The sequence below is a fragment of the Aphelocoma coerulescens genome, chromosome 1 (genome assembly GCF_041296385.1).
Source record: "Aphelocoma coerulescens isolate FSJ_1873_10779 chromosome 1, UR_Acoe_1.0, whole genome shotgun sequence".
NCBI lineage: Eukaryota > Metazoa > Chordata > Aves > Passeriformes > Corvidae > Aphelocoma > Aphelocoma coerulescens.
This window is the reverse complement of record NC_091013.1, coordinates 101,456,290-101,472,267: the sequence shown is the minus strand read 5'-3', so window position 1 is coordinate 101,472,267 and position 15,978 is coordinate 101,456,290. Positions and strand designations below refer to the sequence as shown.

The 15,978-nt window shown below is 42.8% G+C and overlaps 4 protein-coding genes across 19 annotated transcripts in view; 2 read left to right on the top strand and 2 right to left on the bottom strand.

Moving 5' to 3' along the window:
• Positions 1-1,240: 1,240 nt before the first annotated feature.
• Positions 1,241-4,836, bottom strand: TRMT10C (tRNA methyltransferase 10C, mitochondrial RNase P subunit). Of its 5 annotated transcripts, none has more exons than XM_069021778.1 (3): positions 4,768-4,836; positions 2,966-3,108; positions 1,241-2,778 (listed from the first exon to the last, which is right to left on the bottom strand). In XM_069021778.1, the coding sequence occupies exon 3, from the start codon at positions 2,745-2,747 to the stop codon at positions 1,494-1,496; it is 1,254 nt and encodes a 417-aa protein (XP_068877879.1). In that variant the 5' UTR covers positions 2,748-2,778; positions 2,966-3,108; positions 4,768-4,836; the 3' UTR covers positions 1,241-1,493. The 5 variants fall into 5 exon arrangements, with proteins under 5 accessions (XP_068877879.1, XP_068877869.1, XP_068877897.1 ...); XM_069021768.1 differs by lacking the exon at positions 4,768-4,836 and adding an exon at positions 4,266-4,759; XM_069021796.1 differs by lacking the exon at positions 4,768-4,836 and adding an exon at positions 4,266-4,759 and having other exon boundaries at positions 2,966-3,067.
• A 36-nt stretch (positions 4,837-4,872) lies between these two features.
• Positions 4,873-6,719, top strand: TXNL4B (thioredoxin like 4B). Its single transcript, XM_069021806.1, has 4 exons — positions 4,873-4,965; positions 5,266-5,431; positions 5,767-5,918; positions 6,360-6,719. The coding sequence occupies exons 2-4, from the start codon at positions 5,300-5,302 to the stop codon at positions 6,523-6,525; spliced, it is 450 nt and encodes a 149-aa protein (XP_068877907.1). The 5' UTR covers positions 4,873-4,965; positions 5,266-5,299; the 3' UTR covers positions 6,526-6,719.
• Positions 6,720-7,731: 1,012 nt separating this feature from the next.
• LOC138117462 (putative protein ARB2BP) lies at positions 7,732-9,036 on the bottom strand (the record flags this gene model as incomplete). The annotated part of the gene is given in 3 exon segments (XM_069027795.1): positions 7,732-8,309; positions 8,311-8,412; positions 8,414-9,036. Coding segments are annotated over 3 exon segments (1,041 nt in total), but the record flags the coding sequence as incomplete, so codon positions are not given.
• Positions 9,037-11,320: 2,284 nt separating this feature from the next.
• The window catches only part of SENP7 (SUMO specific peptidase 7), a 46,597-nt gene continuing 41,939 nt past the window's right edge, over positions 11,321-15,978 (top strand). Inside the window, exons 1-2 of one of the 12 annotated variants that reach the window (XM_069021723.1) lie at positions 11,321-12,426; positions 13,830-13,876. In XM_069021723.1, the coding sequence (XP_068877824.1) occupies positions 13,841-13,876 (36 nt within the window). In that variant the 5' untranslated portion in view covers positions 11,321-12,426; positions 13,830-13,840. Of the gene's footprint in view, positions 12,427-12,481; positions 12,527-12,547; positions 12,693-13,829; positions 13,877-15,978 lie in introns of those variants that run through there. The other 11 variants (XM_069021691.1, XM_069021681.1, XM_069021659.1 and 8 more) reach the window with 11 other exon arrangements.

Sequence of the window (15,978 nt, the reverse complement as noted above, 5' to 3'; positions counted from 1 at the left end):
CCTCACCCATTCTGTGATTCTGTAACACGAGTTCAAGTGAGCAGTGACACCACCTTCCCCCGCCCCGGAGTGCAAGCCAGTTTGCAGATCAGAAGAGGCTGTTTGTATGGAGGAACAGCAAATGACAGAAGGGACATGGTACCCAGCCCACAGCAGATGGCTGGAACTAGATAAGACCCCTTCCAGCCCAAACCATTCCATGGTTCTATGACACTCAGCAGCATGTAGCTCCATTGTTCTCTTCCTCCCCTGAGGAAAAAGAGTCTGCCTGAGGTACACACACTCACACAGCCAGTCCTTGCACTTCAGGGCTTCCCAGGCAGCTCTCAAGCATCACCTGAAACACCACCCTAGGGTAAAGCTTTGTGTACTTCCCAACCACACACAGCTGAGAGGAACCAGGTCTTTGAGGTTATCCATGCCTGGAGGCCCCTGCACCTCACAATAGACAGTGAAGAGCAGTATTGGGGTAGTGAATCTTCTGCCTTCCAACCCCCACCTTGCAACAGCATGTAGGAAGAGGTCACCAGGGAGTGGGTCACCATCAACTCCTGGTACACTTGTGTGAAATTATACTCCCCGCTCCTAGTCTTTGAATTTTCAGGACCCAACTCATCATCTGCCATCAGTGACTTTAAGCATCACCCATAAGGAAAGCCCTTCTTGTCCTACAGACAAGACACCAGAACTGTATTTAACAATATGCCCATGGCAGCTCTGCAGCCTGAACACAGACTTTCAGAGAGACATCAATGTATTCTGAGTTGTGAGAAGAAAGGCTCTCTGCTCCTCTAAGTATTTACTAATAGGACTGTTTACCATCTCAGAAGTTCCAGCACTTTGGGAAATCTACATTACATGGCCTGAAAACACAGGCACTCTGGGATAAAAGTCTTACACAAAAGTATGTAAGATTATTTTTTTTAGCACAGTCAAGAAATATGCCTTATTCCTTCCAAACAGGGAATTGATTTGTGCCAGATACAACACCCAGAAATACATGGTGCAGCTCCCCAAACTCACACAAGGTTTTAACCATTTGTTTTTAGTTCAGCTATCAAAGGTCAATTTGTCTGCACACGAAAGGATTCAGGAAGTAATGGGAGAGGTCTCTTCTACTTCATCTTAGCAATCTTTTAGAATGAAACTTAGCCTCCAAAGCAGTGAGCTCTGAAGAACAACCTTTGCATTCAGTAATCATCACCCTTGTCCCAGCACAGTTCAATTGAACACACTGATATTCTTTGTGTAGAGTTATTTTTTTTAGAACAGATGATCCCATTTCTCTTACATAATTTCAACATGTGAATAAATTTTAACAGCTGGACTACTAAAGTAATTTTAAAAACCCAACTCTTAACAACGGTCATTTCAAATATAAGCAACAAAACATGTTGTGAGATTAAGAGCTGAACAGTTCCAGATGTACAGAGAAGCCAGAGCATTAAAGGACACAGTGTGCATGTAAAAAATTCCTTCTCCTCCCCATTACTCTACTTTTGCTTTAGTTTATACTTCTTGGGGTAGCTTTTGGCAAATTGCCTTTGTACTTCTTCCCGTCCCTTTCCATGTTTAAGTATGTTGATCAGGTCTAAGGTTTTCTTCAGTTCCTTTACAGGTTTGCTTACAAAGCCACAGTATTTCCTTTTTGGAACAAATTCCAGAGCCTTCTTCCAGTCAGCAGTATCTTTCAAGGTTAATAAAATATGCATCATTTGATCCAGTGTGAGGTTTTTGGCACCAGTACTCCAGAGCAAATACTTGTCCAGTGGAAGGGCTGCAGTCTCCAATCCTAATCGCTTTGCCCGTGCTAAAGAGACTCCTGTTTTTATGCTCTTGTCAACCATTGACCCAACAATATAGATCTTATCGTGATCAAATGTTTTCATTACTTTGGGAGAATCAGCTGTCAGATAGATGAGCTTATCCTTTGGAAAGATTTCTGTGTAACACTGGTCTGTCACGGTGATAAGCAGCTTGCCCCATGCCTCTCTATACTGCTTGATAAATTCCCTATGATAGAGGCTGTCATCTTTGAAGTTACAGAAGTGGATGTGGAACGGGTCCACAGATCTCCGATTGCAGCTCTCACTCAGCACTATCTGTCTCACTGTATTTGTGACTTCTCGGACAGACATTTCTTTTTCATAAGACATGTCAAATACTAGAGGTTGGCCAAAGATCATGGACTGAGCAGCCCTCCAATTGTATGCTTTATCCATAGTGCTGGACCACATACATACAAATGAACTCTTTTTGGTCTCATCCGTTTTTGAAGCTTGATTTTGTGCTTCCAGCCTCCTTTCCCTTTTCTCATCCATCTTTCTTTTGTCATTTTTCTTGTGAAGTTCTTTGAGATGCAAATATTTCAAATACTTCTTTTTGGCTGACTTAGAAGGGCACTCCATAAAAGTTTTTAGCTCTTCTTCACTGATACTTTCTGGAACCGCTCTGCCAGCTAGCCTCCACATCTCCAAAGTCTCACGTGCAGCAGCCAAACTGGAAAGCTCCTTAGGCTCTGAGATCATCTCACTGGCCTCTTCTTGCAACCCAGATTTCATTACCTTTTTCCACTCATCTAAATCTAATTTTTCTGAGGGTTCACATGACTTGTCCTGCTTCAGACAAAGTGATAAACTGAGAGTTCTACTGAGCAGAAACAAATCCTTTTGCATCCTATGTTGTGCAGCAAATGGAAGGACTGAACTTCTTACAATTTTTCTCAGAAGCATGTTAGCAGATTGCATACTTAGAGACGTGCTGTGTTCCAACACTTACCTATAAAACACCAATAAGATGGGAAAAAAACTTGTCAGAAATCACAAAGAAAACACTTGCAGATTTTTATTCTTAGTAATGCTGACAGAAAATAGGTTACTTCTTGGAGGATGCTAGAAATTCCTCCTTCCACTATGGATTTTTTACTGTTTCCTGAATAAAACCAGCTTAAACCAGCTATACTTACTGCAATTCAAAATGTGGGTAAACAACCTCCAAGAATTGTCCAAGATCTGTTTAAGTTATCTGTATCATATGACAAGCCTTCACAACCAAAGTCAGTGAAATGCTGCATGGAAACCAGAAGTATTTTTATGTAATTTATCTGTCCTGTGAAAAAAGAAAGAAGAGATGGAAGAATAACAACTAGTCCAGAAAAAGACCATCTTTTTTGTTTTTGCTAAATTGTCTGTGGAGTTGGCATTTGCACATAAAGCTGAGGACATAAACCCCCCCTGTCCCATTAATTTTATCCACAATTGTATTTAAATATGAAAGAAAAACACCCAAGAACGTTTAGTATTTTCCTTGGCCTATGCACACTACTGAACTAAGCATCAGTGAACTTTCAATGCTTGAGGAAATATGATTTGGACAAAACTAGAATTAGCTCCTAATTTTTAAATCAAAATTCACAATCTTCCTAATAAACTGAAAATAATGTGATATATAGAACCAGAAGTTAAATCTAAGGTTTGTAAATATGTACCTGCTCATATAGAGGCACAGAGGAGCAGTGTATTATTTAGAAATGTTATATAACCTGGCATGTGTTTTACTGTACAGTAATTGGTCAAATTGGTGGCTGACCTCTCATGTTCTACCGTTATTAAGATAAAAATATCAAGAACAACCAAGCAACCCAACAATGTGAAAATTTGTAAGTGTTACAACAGAGGTATCCCTAATTTTACACTGAAGCATTAAACCTACTGGCAAAAGTAATAATCAAAAAAATATATTGTCAAGCATGGAGAAATCAAGGGATCGGTTCCTCAATTAACTTACATTACTGGAGCTCCAATTAAGTCAATATTGAACACCAGATTTACACCATCAGAATACATGATGACAGCTTTTGACAGAGCCAAATTACCTTCCACTGTGTCACTCACACTAACATCACTACTGCACGAATTAATCTAAGTCTCTGAAGAACCTAGATGTGTAGCACTGAAAGTATTTTTCTTGTTTTTCTTCTTTAGCATGACTTCACTGAAACTCAATAACAGAAAGGCTCTTCACTGATACTTCAGAGACTGAGCAACTTGCCTTACTTCCCCAGCACAGCTGCCCACTCAGAATCACGGAATCACATACTAAGTAAGGCTGGAAGAGCTCACAGTGGATCATGTGGTCCAACCTCCCTGCTCAGGCAGGGTCATCCCAGAGCACGCGGCACAGGATTGTATCCAGAGAGGTCTGGAATATCTCCAGTGAGGGAGACTCCACAGCCTCTCTGGGCAGCCTGTTCAGTGCACGGTCACCTGCACAGTAAAGAAGTTCTTCCACATGTTCAGGTGGAACTTCTGTGCAGCAGTTTCTGCCCGTTGCCTCTTGTCCTATGGCTTGGCACCACGGGGAAGAGACTGGATCCATCTTCTTGGCACTCCCTTCAGACACTCTCACTGATGAGGCCGGCTGCAGGGGAGCGGCACTGCACATGCACGCTGCTTAACAACTTTTAAACCAGCCCACGAGTACCCGAGCCGCTGAGCGCCAGGTCACACCCGACACATCCGCGCTGTGCCCCACAGCCCTCCCGGGGACACCGGCGCGCCCGCTCCCCCAGCTGCGGCGGGGCCCGCGAGGACCGCGGCCTCCGGGCTCCGCGCCGCGGGTGGCGAGAAGCACCCGCCCGATCTCCGGCCGCGCTCCCGCCCGTCGGCGCTCGGTCGGGGCGGGGCCGGGCGGACCCCGAGCCACACCGCGCTCACCCCCAGCCCCGGCCCGGGCCCCAGCCCCGACCGCGCCGCCACCGCCGCTCACCTCGCGGAGCCGCTGCGCCTGCGCGGGGCGGGCCCGCCCGAGCGCGGTACGTCCCCTCGGCCGTCCCCGGCGCTCCGCGGCTGCTCCGCCAGCGTTCCGGGCTCTCTGCGCCCCCAGGGCGGCGCCTGCGGCGGGCGGTGATCCGAACTCTTCCATTTTCCGTTCCCGGGGAGCCCCCGGGCACTGAGGGGGCTGCCGGTGGGTCCTGCCGCCGGCCCTGGTGCGGGGCAGCGCCTGGCCCCGCCGCCGCGCTGCGCTGGGGCGTGAGGCAATCGCTGGGGGCCGAGGGTTTTGTCAGCCCGGCCTGGTGATCTGTGATGTTTCTCTCCCCGCTTCCCTTTCTGCCTCTCTTTCTCCCTCGCTCTCTTCTCCTCTCTCCGCCCCCGCCTTTTTCTTCCTTTTTAAAATTTAATAGCACAGAGACGTTTCGCTTATTTTTGGCACGCTGGTTGTTGTTGTTTGATGGTGCGTTGTTTTGCTGGTTTTTTTCCCTATCAGGTGGGGATTTTAGTGGAGACCGTGATCTGTCGCGATGAGTTTTCTGCTGCCCAAACTGACCTGTAAGAGGGAAGTGGATCAGGCAATAAAAAGCGTGGCTGAGAAGGTTTTGGTTCTCCGTTTTGGAAGAGATAATGATGCTGTTTGTCTGCAGCTCGATGATATTGTAAGACCTTTTTTTTTTTTATTTTTAAGAACTATACAAGTATACTTGTTGCATAAAAGAGAAGAGTATGTTGCTTTTGACTAATATGGGGAGTCATGAAAAATTTGGTGACAAATATAGAATGAAGGGCTACTATATTTATAAAAAGGTTTGAAAAGTAAGCATTGATGTTATTATTGTAGTGGCTGAGCAAAGTGCTTGAGGTAGACAAGATGTGATATTCTGAGCCCTGCTTAAGCTGGTAACACATAAGAGAAACAGGCTTTATAAAGCTTGCCACCCTTTTTTCCTCATGTCTCAGTCTAATTGTCATCCACCTTTCTCACTCTTTCCAGCTTGCAAAAACAGCTCATGACCTAAGTAAAATGGCAGTCATTTACCTGGTGGATGTGAACAACGTCCCCGTGTACACCCAGTATTTTGACATCAGTTATATTCCCTCTACTGTATTTTTCTTCAATGGACAACACATGAAGGTTGATTATGGGTAAGGCATCCTACCATTGCCTATGATGTCTGTAAGAACTATCAGTCTTTCTCTATGTTACTGTGTCTGGGGAAGGTAACATTTGAAAACTATGATGTTGTTACCAGCATCTGCATTGAGAATTCTGTAGGAAGCCAGAAGGATGTAAATTAGAGAAGTATTTTGAAATATGGTCTGATGCAATTAGTAGGTGAAAGATGTCTGACTCTGCAAAAAACAGTAAGAAATGGTTAAAGTCTTAGACATGACACTGCACCTGTTTGACCTTTGGAGGTCACAGCATATTCCTGACTTGGTTATGCCATTACAAAGTTAGTGCATTCTTTCAGAATGACCAGATCAGAACCCCTGATCTCATGTGCATCTTTTCATGTTTTTAGGTGGTTTTTTTCTGAATATTTTAATGTTACAATTTTACCTTTGTCTTATGCTTACATTTAGGTCTCCAGATCACACCAAATTTGTAGGAAGCTTCAAAACAAAGCAAGACTTTATAGATCTGATTGAAGTGATCTACCGCGGAGCAATGCGGGGAAAGCTCATTGTGAGAAGTCCTATTGATCCCAATAACATTCCTAAATACGACCTTCTCTACCAAGGAATTTAATGGGTTCACCGGAGATAAGAATTACACAAATGGACGATGTTCCAGATCCCTTTTCCTTTGAGCACTTTTCCTCCTCTGACACTGTGGGGCAGTTTGAGCATTTATCCTGAAGGATCATATTGGTCTCCTTCTGAAGACAGACATTCTGTCACCTCATGCTTCGCTCATAAATAAAGCTACATGTTCATGCACAAGTGACTGTTCTTTGAGTTGTGTGCTGACCCCTACAAAACAGGCAGGCTGTGGGCATCCTCAGCTATGGCATCTCCAGTGCAACTTTCTTCATGGAACCAAGGCACTCTGTTATTTCTCTATTTAGTACCACTTTCATTCAGATGTAAGAACAGTAAACCTGACATAAATAAAAAAAACTATGCTTGCTCTCACAAGCATTCAACTGAATGTGCCTTTCCAATAGAATTTTACACTTTTACCCATTGCTGCTTAACAGGACAGAAGTTTCTTTGGAGAGAGATGAAGACTGAAATCTGAAATGGATATAAACACAAAGTTGATGCTCTCGTCTCTCTGATACCCATTATTACTGTTAATGGCTTTTTTGACTCCTACACTTGTAGGAGAAGGTTTTGTCATCCTTCCGAAGGATGCTTTTTTGCAGCCATTGAACACTTTTGATTCCCATGGGCTTGAACTGGAAATTAAGAGTAATTCTTTTGTTTACATTCACTTTAAAGATCGTTTGAACTTCTGCTTGTACACATTGCATGCCTCGAGTATGTACATTTATAAATTGTGTTTCCCACCTCTGTCAAACAGCTGAGAGGAAACAGCAATGTCATTCCTTTGCATCAGTTTGGTAACTGCAGGTTGCTAGACTATTGTATTTCTACAGCAGCACATGTCCAGTATTCTCATTGGCTTAGTTGGCCTTAAGATGGAAATCACTTTACCTTCATGTATCATGTTTGGGGCACACCATCTCTGACTGGAGGGAAGGTAGTAGTATATACTTCCCTGATGCCTTATTCAGCTTAACAGTAAATGTTTCAAGGAAGAAGGTGGATGTTCCAGCTCTTGAAAGACTTTAAACAATATACGGTACATAGAAAGGAGGAAACAGACTGTTTACATGCTTCTTCTATTCTAGATTTGGCTTCTAATGAAGCTAAGCACTTAAGCAAATGTCTTCCTGATAGTTTAGTCTGATTATAGAGCCATAACTATAGAATGTTTATTATAGAAAATGATACTGCTGAGAGTTGATATACCTTAACATCTTTAATTCAACTTTAAATTTCACAGCTAGCAAAAGGATTGTGGCTTAAGGCTTTCAACAATGCATTTCTTTCCTAATAGTTTTGTGGTTTTTTCTCAAAACCAAACAAACTAGTTTCAAACCTAAAACTGTAATTTGCTCCACAGTGAGATGAAGGTTCTTAGGTGATGGAAAGGTACAGAGGAAGTTACAAAAGGAAGAGACCACTATCAAGAACAAACCAGCGTACCTTTATTGATTGCCTCTCTTCTTACTTGTTCTGCGTCTGGTTGCAACAGGTGAATTCCTAAAGGCTGTTGTGGTCTTGGTTCTCAGCATGCTCTACAAGTACTTAAAGACAGCTTGTAAGCAGCAGGAGGGTGCTAAGCCATACTTTTCTGTTCGAGCAGAGAAAGTAGGACAACTTATTCTCATGAGAAAGCCCACAGTTTTATTTAGAAGTTTACTGTTTGACACCCATTCCCAGCAGTATTTGTGTATCCATTCCTGTATTTCTGGATCGTGTCTGCTCTGGTGCTGCATGCTGTGCGTGGAGTCGATGAATGCCAGAGTACACTTTATTCATCACCTCACGTTTTCTCTGCACCAGCTGATCAACAAACACCAACCCACCATAGCCATGGGCAATGAAGGCCACATTCCTGGCTGCACTTTGCAAAGAAATGATCCCCTACATCCATGGTATGCTCCTCAGGGCTGCTGCTGCCCCTCTTGGGGATCCACCAGACAGATTGTGTAAAAGCAAGTGCTTCTTCCCTGGCAGAAAATCTCTCCTTTTCAGTGTTCAGATCAGTGAAGTTGTCATTGGGGTTCAGTACAATCACTTCCCAGTGGCTTTGCAGGGCCATTTTGATGAATGGTATTTGTGTTCCATGTCTCAGGCCCTCACTGACAATTGTCCTACACCCCCACTGTCCAGCACAGAAAACTCCATGGTCTTGAAGAAGGATAATTAGGCTAGAGGAACTTGTTAGTGCATTCTTGCTCATGAAAGAGAAACTTCTTGGTTCATCCTCTGTAGCGTCAGTAGGAATATAAACCTTCTGCAGCATGCAGACTCTTTCCAGGAGCTCATAAACATACTGGGTAATAAAATGTCCCAGAACTTTGTAGCATTTAAGACTCTGCTCATGTCCATTCTTGTAATAACTGAAAACAAAGGACTCATTTGTATCCAAGTGCTTCAGTTCCCCTTTTATATTGAAGTCATATTTTAGTTCCTCTTGATACTCCAAACCCTCTGTTAGTTTCCTCAAACTGAGGTCACGCTGTATTTGTAACCATTACAAATTAAGAAGGCTATTATGTCAAAGTAGTGATAGACCTCCACACAACACCTGCCTACCCACCCCCCCATTGCATTAGAATTTAGATTTAAAAGCTGTTACAGATGAAATACTTGTTGATCCAGAGTATTTAGGGGTGATGTATAGTAAACCAGCTGCTTCTAAAAAAGTCTCTTAGAGATTTCAGTTGCGAAGTTCCAACAGCAGTAACTCATCTGCCTTTATTATGCCTTATTTCAGTTTGATAGTTAAAAATTTGTATGCCAACATGTTTATTTAAATATCTGTTCAAGGTAGTTTGAATTAAAGGCTTTAAGAAGGAGGCACATGTACATGGTTCATTGTTCACTTGAACAACTTTTGTTGTGCTGTCTCCTAGCCATTATCTTGAAACTCCACTGAGTTTCAAGGGTGCCTTTGAAATACAGGCTTTGGCAACTGGAAATAGTCCATGTGTTATACTGGATCCTGAGTTTTTAAAGAAAATCAAGCTGCACTTAATAAGGACTTCAACCTTCCCGTTGCTTGTGTACCAGCATACTCTCCATGTTCTACCTTCAACTGCACTAGAACAGATAATACATGTATGTGTTTGCTTTCTACTAATCACTCCAGTTAGTCATTCATCCTTGAAAGCACTTGCCACATGGAAATATAGGAATGGATGACAGAATAAACTAGCCACTGTGATCCAGGAGCAGGAGAATAGAAAGTCCATGCAGCAAACTATCATGAGGTTGGATTGAAGTCTCCAGTTTCAGATTATCTCTAATGACTGATATGAAGTATACCAGGAAGAGATTTTTGTGCAGCTGAAAAATTAAGCTTAGCAGACCCTTCTATTTTCCTAGTAACTCTTCAATCTACTACTGAGTGTCACTGGCTGTAGAATGGCAAACAGGATATAACCTTTGGCGTGGTCAGAATCCTATCTTTACAGTTTAGTCCTAACACAGTCCTTATTTTTTTTCTGTAAATGGTCTGAATCAAGTTATATTTGGCAAGTTATACTATATACCTTTAAGTTTTTCTTGCTGAACTAAAATAAGTTTTTCAGAACACAGTAAATCACATTCTATGTTAAAAGTCGCTATACCATCTGATAGAGCCAATTACTAGGACAAAAAGTGATCTGAATATTTTCATGTAAGCAACTTGAGCTGGAACCCAACTCCTTCAAGGAATGCAAGTTTCCTTGAGGTAAGGTGCTTAGCAGATTAAAAATTATTTCTTACACTCCCAAATTAAAAAAACCTCAAAACCCAAACAAACACATTTTTGCTTTTCAGCATAGCAACACCACATGTATTTTCCTTTTGAGTAATCTCCACTGGGCTAGTGTTATTAAGTCCTCTCTTCAGAGTCATTCCTGTCTTCTGATTAATAGAGAGCAGGCTAGAAAATGTTACTTTCTCCTTTTTTATCTCATGTAATCAGTACACATAGAATAGGGGAAAAATCATATGCTATGATATATAATCCATTTACTGTCTTGCCAGTTTCTTGAAATGGAAATAGCAGAAAGAAACTGCAAGGGCACCCATTCATCTACGATTTTTTCATTCTGCAGGAAGGCACAAAAGACACAAAGGGTATGGGAGAAGAGTCTGTTATACTACTGAAATATGGGCAATTAATGCAAAAGAGATAATATTTAGTAGGAAAGAAGCTACCCATATTCCTGTCATTGTTCCCATGAGATGAAGTGGGAGAAAAATTTTAAGGAAAGATGTGTATGAAGAAAGGTGCAGCTTTCTGTAAGAATTAGGAATAGGTAGATGCAGTTTCCTCAGAGTGGTATGCTGTGGAGCACCTCTCAGTCCTTTTCTCTCCTCACCCCTAAAAGACTGGAGAGACTAATTTCCCAGCGTTGCTTCTTCAGTTCCAAAACATGGATATGTGATTCCAAATTAAACCCTGAACACCTACTTTACAAAGCATTGTGAAAGATTTCTGAAGATTTCAGGAGGCAGAAACAAACAAACACAGTTTTACACGGGGTGCACGTATGACTTTCCTTCCTAAAATTGCCTTCAAGATGTGAAATGAAAAGTTTTGAGGCAATTTGTAATAGGTTATCACTTAAGAATTCACTTAAATAGCAACTTAGAATTATATACTTATTAGTCCAGAGGACTGATTTTATTGTAGTAACACAATGAATTATAGAATTAAAAAGTAGCAATTGTAGATTGTTCTAGATATAGCTGTATAATGCATGTACTTTTGTGGTAAGTCTGCATTCTAAATCAGTGTTGATTGCTGTTTGTACTTCATTGTCTATATATAAATGCAATGTTTAGGGTTGTATGTGCTAGCAGCCTTTACAATTGCTACCTTAATTTTAAAAAATCACCTTTGGGGCAAAAGAATCCCTCTTTCCCTTCTTCCCACTTTTCTGTTCGGATTCTAAAATGCTTCAGGTGTAAATTCAGCTGGTGCTTTTTACAGCATTTGGCATATTCTAAACACTACTGCAGTATAAGTACTATATAAGATCCATAAAGATTACTTTGTTTTCCATTTAAAACCACCTTATTCTAGTAAAGCCCAATATTACCGTATGCTCTCTTGTAAAATCTGTAATCATCATAGATGGAAATCTTTTTTACTCTGGGAGTGTAGACAAGTCCTCTGCATGAAAAAAAATAAACCCAACCATGGTTTCAGTTTTCATTACTTTATGTACTGGGGTGTACATTTATAAAACCTATCAGTAGCTGATAGTTGCGGCCATCTAAAGTGCTCCAGATAGTTCCAAGTTACAAACTAACCTCTCATGTTTGTGATTTACATCTCACAGTAGGTTAAAGCTAAACCTCGAGTATGAAACTAAACATTTGTCCGCACCAGTTTATTCCCACTAACAAGAAAAAAATAAAACAGAAAGCTCTATACAAAACTTACAATTCTGAAGCTGCCCTGAAAAAAAAAACACAAAGCAAAAAAAAAACCCAGCCAACAAATCTTCGTCTACCCATGGCTGTAGAAGGATTTCTAAGGGCATCAACTGCAAACCGCCTGGGTTATGAGGGCGCTGCTCGGCTATGCATCCCCCTGTCAGGGGAATAACCTGGCGAGGTCTGGCTGTCAGCTAAGGGAAACGCCATTAGCAAGGTACAGCTTAAACCTGGGTCGGGTTGGGTTGGGTTGACTATTGCTTCTTCAGAAGTAGTGCGGTTTTCTCGAGTCTTTCCCCAAACGGGTCAGTACCGAGCTCCAGCCGAGCAAGTTGAAGCAGGGAAGGCCTGAGGGGCAGCACCGCGGGCGGGCGCCGGCTCCGGCGCGGCGGGGCGGTGCCGTGCCCGGCCCGGAAGTACCCGGGGAAGCTGCGCAGGCGGCGGCGGCGGGGCCGGGTAAGCAGCTTCGGCTGTGTCGGTGAGTGCTGTGTGCTGCCTGCCGCCGGGGCCGCTCGCTCCCACCCGCTCCCGGCCCTTCGGCGGGGGAGGGGGCAGGAAGGCAGAGCTGCAGCCGGCCGGTAGCGCCTCAGGGGGGCCTGTGCGGCCGCTGTCCCCACGGGGCGGCCGCGGTGTCTGTCGCGAACGAGCGAAGCCGGCAGGGCGCTTGAACGGAGGGCACCGAGGGAGGGCTGGTGGCGGCGTTGCTGCTCCGCTGGGAGAAGGCTGAGGGGACAGTGTGAAAAGGTGGAATTGCTGGCTCAGGCCGCCCGGATTTGCGCGTTCGTCAGAGGGAAGCTGTTCTCCTTCTAGCGGGAGAAGCCGGGGCCGGGGGAGCCGGGGCTGCGGGGCTCGGGCAGCCCTGTGTCAGGGCCGGGCTCCTGCGGTGACAGCTCGGGCGCTGCCGCCCCTGGGTGGTGCCTGCTCTCCCAGAGCTGTCAGGCGGCCCCGTTTGTCGGCTTTTCCTCGTCACAGGCGTCGGAACTGGCAGTATTTTGGCTTTTCTTTATCGGTCTGTAGCTGTTGCTGTTCCCCACACCGGGGGACTATGGCTCTAAGTTAAAAAAGCGCCGAGATAAGTAAAAGTCCCTGAACTTGGCTTCTTGAGAGACTCCAAACCAGCTGTAAATTTTGAAGGTCTTATGCCAGAATCATATAGAATATGTATAAAGAGAACACCTATAAATGCTGGAAGCTCTGAGGTTGTGTTCTTCCAGTGATGAAGTTTATAGATTTAACAGGAATCTTTGAATATTATTTATTCTCGGAGCCCTTGCAGTGGTCCTCTGTAACTCCTTTTCCCTCTATAGTCCAAGTGTGAACTGCTCATTAGTTGTGTGCTTGCGGTGAGGAGTTAATCAGTAAATGTCTTAGCTAAGGATAAATTCTAGGATAGTTTCATTAAGAGTTCTGTCTATGCTGACAATCTAGAGCCTTTCCCGAGTGTGTGGCTGTCAATTGCTTTTTACCAAGGCCTATAGTGACAGGGCAAGAGGAAATGGCCATAAATTTAAAGAGGGTCAGTGTAGATTGGACATGAGGAAGAAATATTTTTTACAATGACGATAGTGAGACTGGAACAGATTGCACAGAGAAGCAGTGGATGCCCCATCCCTGGGAGCGTTCAAGGTCAGGTTGAATAGGTTTAGAGCAACCTGATCAAGTGAAAGGTGTCCCTGCCCATGGCAGGAGGGCTGGAATACAAGATCTTTTAAAATCCCCATCCAACCCAAGCCATTTTATGAATGCGTTTTCTTTGTTCTAGTTTGCTCAAAAATTATCTTCTTCTTTCTTAGTACCTGCTACTGTGGTCCTGCTTCCTTCCTAATCAATAAACCAGAAATTGTTAAGTTTGTTTCTTTTTTTGTTGTTGTTTTTTTCCAGTAGAGAAAACCATGTCAGGAAGAACATCATCTTCAAGTCATGTCAGTGTAAGTGTTCCCAGAATTTCCAACAATTTCTTTTGAGGCTGTGGGTATCCTAGGCTGTTCTGATGTGTTTGTACAACCAAATTCATTCTTCACTGATCTAACTTTTGCTTTCTTGGAACATGCTTTCTTGGGAAACTGTTTGTTATGGTAGCAGTCAATACTAATGTCTACTGTTGAACATCTCTTGATACATGATAGCATTTGATTACACATAAATAGGGTGTTTTCCAAGTTATTTTAAGACCTAGACTAACCTCTAAAATTTTAGAGGTAAGTTGAAGTAAGTAGAACAGCTGCAAAACTGTGTAAAACTTGGTATCTGCAGAGATGTACTCAGAGGCTTCTTATGCTGTGTATATTTTTTCCTGAAAGATCCCTATTAGCAGTAGTTTCTAGCAGTGGGAGTACTGGTGAGAACAAATGGTAGACACGGCAACTGGTGTGATTGGGTAAGGTCTAGGTGATCTAGTGGTTTAGAAATAAGCTGTTTTATGTGTTTATGCACTTTCTCTGGCCCTTCCTCCTACAGGTGGAAACCTTCAGGAAAGTATTGCTGGTTTAGATGAGGAGTCTGCTGAGTGCGTATGCACATGTATGTGTAGAGTTAGTCACTTTTTGTTTGGGAAAAGCTGAGACAGCTGCATACCTTGTGTTTAGCATAGATTCAGACCTGTCTTTCCTCTTGACTTTGTGCTTGTTCTCTAAGTTAATAGTGGGCACTGTAAACCAACATCTTCTTAATGAGTGCAAGCATTGGGAAGATGCTGTATGGTGAGCTGGAAGTGTTGCTGGTTAATGTATCTTGTGCTTTTTATCCCTTTCTGTCAGTTGTCTCTTCTTGTTTACTGGGTCTGACTTTATGTGTACTTAATGTTGTCTGTCATTACAGAGGTTACCAGAATCTCTTTAATTTTAAATGTATGTTAAAATTCTAGATAACTATGTGTTCTTAGGAATCTCATAGCAGAAGCTGCTAGTCTGGCAGCAGGTGGAAGTCTGAAGTAAGAAATCTGTTCCTAGCCATTACAGTGCAGATCAGAAACATGCATTCTGACTGATAAACGTGTTTATAGGCCACCTCTAATACAAAACCAAACAAATTTGGAACAACCTACTTGTAGAAGTTCCCCAATAAGAAAATACCTTGTTTCAATCCTTACATGTTGATTGAAAAAGAAGGGAGGTACTTGTATGAGAAGTTGTTGCCTCTGTGTAACATTTGCTTCCTTTAGAGTTTGAGAAATCTGTTATTAAAGGCACATTTGTTACAATGTTTGACCAGCAAAAGCAACTTGAGGTGCTGTATAGAAATTCAATAAGATTAAAAAACTTTAATCTTACTTTCACAGAAGCGTAGAGAAGGAGTTAGAGCACTCATGATTCAGACTGAAGGATTGAAATATTATCTCATTATGGTGCAGCATGCCTCGTTATGGTCTGTCTGAAGGACTACCTGCTGAGCTAATTAATGCAGTTGTGGTGTTAGTAATTAAGTTGTTAGCGTTGCTGTTCTGGAATCCCTGCTTGTTATTTCATGTTACAATGCAAGGCATCTGGTGGCTTGCAAATCAAGTTCATAGGATACTTTACAGTGTCCATTGATGCCTTAGGTTTTAACTGTTGTATTTTTCAGATCCTGTATGTAACTCTGTATGTATGTGACATACAGGGTATGTTAGTATGTAACTCTGACACTTCATATAGCCTGTTAGCTACTGTTCCCTCGTACTGGTTGGACATAACAAACCATCTCTTGTCCTTGCATCTCAAGGACACCTTGTTGTCCCAGGCCCCAAAATATGTAAACTAAAGCCTCTGAACAGGGGGGAGCAAACTTGGGGTAATTACTTCATTGCCTGAGATTGTAATTGGAGAATAACCCTGATATGCAAATGAACCAAACTTATAAAAGTGTGAAAAAACTGTGACCCAGGGTCCATCTTGGGTGTAGCCTCTTGACTGCCCAAGGTGTACCTTTGAAGGCCCTTCAAATAAATACCTGCTTTTATTCTCTTATTCTTGTGTAGCCTCTGTTTTCAGGTAGCCACCTCAAGGCATCACCATCATATGGAGTAGCTTCAGCTTTTTCTGGGCTGATCTAG